At 33.4% G+C, this 7,723-nt stretch overlaps 1 protein-coding gene across 1 annotated transcript; it reads right to left on the bottom strand.

The window, feature by feature from the left end:
- Nucleotides 1–2,057: 2,057 nt before the first annotated feature.
- Nucleotides 2,058–7,474, bottom strand: LOC117101072 (hyalin-like; the record flags this gene model as incomplete). The annotated part of the gene is made up of 5 exons (XM_033240936.1): nt 2,058–2,612; nt 2,803–3,045; nt 5,808–6,024; nt 7,043–7,149; nt 7,352–7,474. Coding segments are annotated over 5 exons (944 nt in total), but the record flags the coding sequence as incomplete, so codon positions are not given.
- Between the last annotated feature and the right edge of the window lie 249 nt (nt 7,475–7,723).

Here is a 7,723-nt window from a genome sequence, read left to right as displayed (position 1 = left end):
TATATATAATGTATATATTTTCTTGTATACTGCATAGAATTAGGACTAAGCTTACAGATTTCAGTTAACATTTACACATTTATAACTAGGAATAGAGTGTAGAATTGAACTTGACTTAAAAAAATTTGCGGTCCAAATAGGCCAGGATCTTGTAATAAAATTTCTGATATGTTTCATGGAACAGAAAATGGGGGAATAAGATTAGACTAAACTTATTTCTACATGGAGAGATTATAGTTTAGGATGCCTTAGAACTGTGCTTTTGACCACAATATTACGGACTGGGAAGATTACAACAAATTTTGACATGATATGACAATACTTGTTTTTGAAAATTTACTGTAATTTACATGTCTCTATCATGGAGGAAATCCTCAATGTACAACCAAATCGTTATTTTCTTTAACCTGCCCATTGAACCTAAATGCTGAACCAAGCACCCGTAATCACAGTGGGTTATGGCATCCTTTGAACAGCGAGAGGTCACTGGCAATTTTATTCTTTGATTTATATATATTTTTTCCTTTTTTTAAGCAGGAAAATGAATCACACATTTTGATAGAAAAAAAATAATGAAAACTATTTTTGCCTTCTATATAAGATAATGCTTGATTGGCCAACCTTATTTGACATATGCTGATTTATTTGATTTATTTTATACTGAAGTATTATACGGTGCAGTGTATTATATATAAATGTGCTATTTTTGAATGTGAGGTTATAGTATGATGGCAATTGAAATATTATGAATAAAAATGGGATGACCCCGCAAAAGATAAAAAAAAAACTTTTACAACAGAAAATTATTATTTTTGGTCCTATAGTCCGACCACCTTGTCGTTGGTGTGGAACGACGTTTTATGTACGTTCTTGTCCACGTACGGGAGATTCCTCTGACCCCACCCACGCTGGTCCCGCCACTACTGTCTACACAGAAAGTCATCGTTTGTAAAAACATAACATTATTATTCATTCTTTACACAAAGTTATGTAAAGGCCTAATGTGTAGAATTGTTTGGCATGCAAAGTAGGACTATCTAAATAAGGAGTTTATGAAATAATTTTCTATTAAACGGCCGAACATTAATTAGTTTAAGGAATATAAGTAGTTTAGCATAATTGTTATTATTGTTATTATTATGATTATTATTTTTTTTTAATTATTTTATTGTTAATTTTTTATTGTTATTTGTATTTATCTCGGTTGTCCTAAATTATTTTTGTGTAAAGCGTGTATGGGCAATGTCCAATATGCGCTGTATAAAAAAACATTATTATTTTTTTATTTTTGTTATCATAACGATCGCTAGTTTTCATTAGGTCTACACACACATAATAAAAAAAAAACAATGGGGTCTTTATGAATAAAGAGGAATATTCGGTCTCTTATACACATCTGATCAATTTCGTGCAACGGGATTGCCACTTGAAGAGTGATAAAGTTCAATGTTTCGCATATCCTTGGCCCTAGTGCCTAAACCTGAATAAAAATGGAACCAAGCTGGAATTCTATAGCATATTCCAAGTACACAGCACATGGTAATGCAATTGCTTTGAGTTAAAACCCAACATACTTGTTGCCTTAGACAATTGGGTTCTAAGAAATAAGGATGATAAGTAAGGATGATTGTGCTTGATGGGATAAAACAATTACAAAAGTAATTAATCCGAGCACTGATGATTTTCATTGATTTTTATGGGTCCCTAACAAAACAGCTACCCAAAGAACGGAACCTCAAAATTGCGCTCTCCAATATATATCTGTCACAAGAAAAGTTTTGAATTTAATTAAGGGCATGCCCACGAATTTACCTAGGAGGGTTTGAGGACTTAATTTTTGAAAAGAGGAGGATTTTAATGCGTGAAAATGCAGGTTTATCAAATATTTAAGCATAATTGTAAACTTTTATGCAAATTTGAGTTGACTATTATCATAATTATATTATCATGTGCAAAGAACGTTTTACAGAATGTAGATTATGTATGATTGATTGTATACATTTAAGATTATTTCAATATATGTAGTAATATTTAAATCAAGGGTACTGTAATTCCCTTTCGTTCTCATAAAATTAAAGTGATATTGATATCTCTGTTGAAAAAATCTATTCAAATGTTACTTTTTCTTAACAAAACACATTAACACTCATAAACATCATAAACTGAAGAACATTTTGTTAATAAAAGCACCTAGATCATACATCTTCAACTACACAAATTCTACAAGTTTTAAATACAGAAAAAAATACTATATTTTGTAATATGACCATTTAATCATAGAGATTTCAACTTCAATTTATATTAGATCCACTCTAAGAGAAGATTGAATATTCGTCAAAGCCTACTAGAGCAAATATTTTACTCTGTACCTTGAACAGTAACAGTTACGCTGCATGTGTCGGTATTGCCAGACGGGTCTGAAGCTGAAAATGTTATTGTATGCGTTCCAATGCCAAGAGTTCTTGGAATTGATGGATCAGTAGATATACCAATCGATTCTCCTGAGTTATCGGATACCGTGGGGGAAGGGATATCCACAGTAGTATTTACTTCGCCGAAGTCAGTGTAAAATGTCGAGTTAGCTGCACATACTAATGAAGGAGACTCTTCATCTAAACGAAATAAATAGCAATGTTCAAACAACGTAAAACTTTTCATATAAACAAGCAAAAACACAAAGTTCGAACAGGGATAAAATGTTCGAATGACGTAAAAACTGACAGTTTATAACAAAATAAAAATTAAATATTATTTTTTAAAGCTTTCTTGCCGAGAAGCATCTACCAAAGAACGTGTTTTTACCTGTAACAGTAACCATAACGTCACAAACACCTGAATTCCCAGCCAAATCAGTAGCTGTAAACGTCACGTTATGTGAACCAATAACAAGATCTGCTGGCATTGATGGGCTGCTTGTAGCAACGATCTCTTCCCCTGAATTATCAGATACACTGGGTGGCATAATGTTTACTGTAGCTGTTGCCTTACCAGTATCTGTTTCGACTGTAACATCGGATCCACATATCAAAACTGGTGATTCCACATCTGTAGTTACAATAAATAAATGAATAAATAAGTAAGGGATTCTGTTCACTGATCTCTACTATAATAGCTAGGTTGCTCATTGACTGGTCTTAGCGAAACCACCGACGTTATATTGGGGAGTCTAAAACGTCACAAATACGTCATCACAGCGTAAAACTTTTGAACCGGCATGACGGGCACCAACAACGCGACATCACTTGAGTGGTTAGGCGATTTGAAAAAAAAATCATTACGTCAAATTTAATGATGTTATTAAAACATATTGCAAGAATCGTTATTTTTAAAAATAATTTAAACAAATTAATGCAACCAAAAAACTTGTCTAGACTAGTACGTCACTTGGGCTCTTGCGTATGGCGTCGATGGCTTCAGTTATTTTCTGTACATTGATTAAAGTAGAGATCAGTGATTCTATTGTATTAATGAAATTAATATTATTAGGGATATATTGTCTCGACGACGACAACGGGAACGCCAAGTTTACAACGGACGTGCGGAAAATGGTTAATATACTATACAACTATATACTATTGCAAGAATCGTTATTTTTAAAAATAATTTAAACAAATTAATGCAACCAAAAACTTGTCTAGACTAGTACGTCACTTGGGCTCTTGCATATGGCATCGATGGCTTCAGTTATTTTCTGTACAATGAATAAAGTGGAGATCAGTGATTCTATGGTATTAATGAAATTAATATAATAGGGATATATTGTCTCGACGACGACAACGGGAACGTCAAGTTTACAACGGACGTGCGGAAAATGGTCAATATACTATACAACAGAAATTGAACGATGCAAAGTATTTTTTCGGTACTCCTGAATTGGATTAGCCTGTATATTCATCAATCCACCTTTCTTCTACCTATATTTTTCTATTATTTTCTACACCTGGGACTTATTATTATGTTTTCAGTTTTTGGACTATCAGACATTTCAGTTTTTGGACTATCAGACATTAATTTCTTGAATAAGTTGTTGTAGGACCTTGGGTTCTATGATGACGTTTCATCTTGTGCGCGTTTTCAGGTATGGTTTGCCCCCCCCCCCCTCGTAAAAAAAGTAGAAACTGTTCAAATCCAAACTCCAAAGCATTTAGTTTGATCATGGTTTAATAACAGTTTCATATCGTTTTAATAGCATACACATATTTAGAAACCAATAAAATTATAACAAACAGCAGTATTGCAAATTGGTATGGAGAAATGTCTTTGTTTTCACACGGCTGCTAACGGTTAGCAGGATCCAGATCCTGCTAACCGTTAGCTGTCGTGCGTCCATACGAGAAAATCCCGATCAGGATACCAAAAATATGAATATTGAATCACTGGCCAATAAGAAACTGGAAATTGTAAACGCGTACGTGTGATTGGTTGATGATAGAAACGCGCTCAACTTGCTAACCGATAGCGCTTGCTAACCGTTAGCTGTATCCGGATACTGCTAACGGTTAGCGTTAACCAAACGGTTAACGTGTATTCGGGATGATCAGAATAATACCTTACAAGGTTTGACAATAGTCGATAATATTATAATTAGGGCCTATATTAATATATTTTATAAGTCAGTGGTGACGTCATCACTTTCATTGGCACTGAATTTTCCTATTCCCGACTGATCACTACATCGATAGTGCCGCTTTTTTTTTTTTTGTGGGGAAAAAAAAAAAAAAAAAAAAAAAAAAAAAAAATTAAAAGCTGGGGTGACTTTACAACAGTTATATCGCGATGAAATATTTCATTGCAGTCCAAGCTATAAACGCATACAGTGAACCAAACAAATCTCGCTCTACGGCGCTGGTTAACATGAATAAAGCCTATATCGTCCTAGGCAATGTCTACTATACCGGGATGTTAGGCCTACCTTATAACCTCTAATGAACTTCATTAACCACAATCAATGTATTCATCTCCGGATCGCTAAGTATCGCGAAGAGCTGTGCGAAAAGTGTCAGTGTGGTACTACTTGGTACTACTAAGATATCATTCTTGCGCAGCTAATGCACACACACAGTGATCACTGAGACTGATGATATAGTATATATAGTATAGTATGATATAGGGCCTTGAGCTGTCGTAACAAAATGAGTCTTGTGGTACGCCAGTCAATTTGATATATTCAAGAAAATATAATATATATGATATTTTGACAAAAATTGGATTTCATAGTAGAAAAATTTCTGAGTTTCCTAAGGTAATCATGTTTTTGAGGCACATGGTGCAAAGCAATTTTTCAGAATTGGTAGGAAAACCAAAACAAAATGTATCAGTTGTTTATCTTTAGAGACGATTTTATGTGTTTTATACATATAAAATTTAAAATGATCTTACTCCGGTTTTACTCGACCTAGGCACATTCTTCAAAGACCAAAATAAAGCATATAATAGTCCTCTATATAGATATATTAATTACTCATTTTATTTTTTGTATCACAAGACTCATTTTGTTACTAAAGCTCATCTATAGCAACCGCTTTACAACCAGCAGTTTGATTATGAAAGGCGACGGACGTTACAATCTTAGGCACCATTATTTCCTTTAAAATTATTTCAGGAAATAATGGCTCCTTCGGCTTATATTTCCTATAGTGTACTCAAAACCTGACTATATTTGCTTCATATTACACAATAACAACCAAAATAACATAATGAATAAAATAGGTAGGTTTTTTCAGCTCTAAAATTATCATATTCACGATGTGGGTCAACTCGTAGTATTATATCCTGTCGACAATAAATACGTATAATAATAGGTTTACCTGGCGGCACATATATAGCATTTTCTGGTGGCACTCTGTTGTTACTTATTGTTGCCATTTCAAAAATTGTCACTAACTGAGTATATGTAGTTCCTGATTCTTTTGTTAAGTCTATGCGAAATTCAACTAATAGTCCTCCTGTAACCGCAATAGATTCTTCCAACATAACGTCAATGAGGTCTGTGGTTAAACTGGTTGTTTGCAGTAAGTTCTTCATCTGAAAATGATAAGTTTCGGGAACATAAGACAACGTAAACAAACTGACATTCCAAATCGTAAAATATTGTTATTAGGATATCTTTACCAATATTTTTTTTTTATTGGAGTTTTGCTGTCCAGAAAAAAAAAAAAAAAAAAATCTCTGTGTACTGGTACACACATAGGCCTATTTACTGCAGTAAAACACATTTCTCGCCATCTAAGAACCAACATTTTCCCGGGGGGGACCCCTGACCCCCGTTTGATTTGGGGTTCATCGATTTTTATAAAAAAGAATATGTATTCATCGACTCAATTTTTGTTATGTACTGTACATACACACATAGTACTAGGGCTACTAGTATTTACAGTAACGAGTATGAGAAGTTTACCTGACCGTTTTCAAGCTGAGGAAAAGCTTAACATTTAAAGAACTTAAAAGTCATTAAAAGACACCTCAGAAGTCGGGAAAGCTCATTTTCTGCTATCTAGTGATCAAATTTTTCCCGGGGAGGAGCCCCGGATTCCCCTTCCTCTTTGGGGTTATCCATTAATGGAAAAAAGATTACGTAAGCAACTCAATTTTTTTAAATGTACGTATACACACATAAATAGGCCTATTTACTGTAATAAGAATAAGAAAGTTTACCTAACCGTTTTCAAGGGGGGGGGGGGAAGACCTTGAATTTTGAAGAACTCAAAAGTCATCATAAGACACCTCAGAAGTCGGAAAAGCTCATTTCCTGCCATCTAGTGATCAAAATTTTCACGGGGAAGGACCCCCTAGACCCCTTCCTCTTCGGGGTTATCCATTCATGGAAAAACAACTTTCAATACAATTCTTGCTTTAGTTATCACAGCTTTAGCTTGAATAGTTAGTCAGTAATTTACATTTTAAAAGAGTAAGATTAAGATTTCAAAAGTTTATCTGACATGGTTAACAAACTAAATATTTAAGTCGCTATACCACTAACAGCATACTTACATTTGTGAAAACTAAATCTGTCAGTGATTAAGACAAGATTATTATAACTTACATCTGTAACTAGATTATCTTGCTCAGTTAAAGTCAAGTCGGTATCTTGTGTCACCATTTGGCCACCGATATGAGTGAAAATCACAGACAGATTCAAAGATATAGCGTCTGAAAATTAATACCGTGAAATTAATACTGTAATAAATATATAAAAGTATACGAAAGTAGCAAAACTACAAATCTCAATGTTTTATGAATATGGCCGCGATGAAGTCTCTGCCATTTTGTATTAAATCAAGATGATTTACATATTTTATTTCGAAGTATAATGTGTTTTATATTATATATTTGTCTTAACAAGAAGTGCTACCTGTACATATTCCAGATATGTTAGCATATCCTTCAAAACAACTGCACAAGAAACTTCCATCAGTGTTCGTACACATAACATTTTCACCATCACATGGGCTTGCATCCACGCATTCGTTTTGGTCTGATAAATGTAAATAAAAAATACATTTAATACATTTTACTAGAGAAATGTTTAATAGTGTATTTATTATTAGTCAAAAAGACAGGGAAATACCTCAAAGAATACAATTTTAAATAGCTAATTTAAAAGGATTAAATGATTTAATAACTTCAAAAAAGAAACAGAAAAAAACCAATTTTAACCGATTTTACTACAGAAACAAATGATTACCAGCCAATTTAAGGATCTATGCAAATGAATACAAGGAAG

This window comes from Anneissia japonica, unplaced genomic scaffold (genome assembly GCF_011630105.1).
Source record: "Anneissia japonica isolate Jap-2015-1 unplaced genomic scaffold, ASM1163010v1 scaffold877_len7750_cov230, whole genome shotgun sequence".
Classification (NCBI taxonomy): domain Eukaryota; kingdom Metazoa; phylum Echinodermata; class Crinoidea; order Comatulida; family Comatulidae; genus Anneissia; species Anneissia japonica.
Note: the sequence above shows the minus strand (reverse complement) of the source record. Positions and strands in the feature narration are given on the sequence as shown.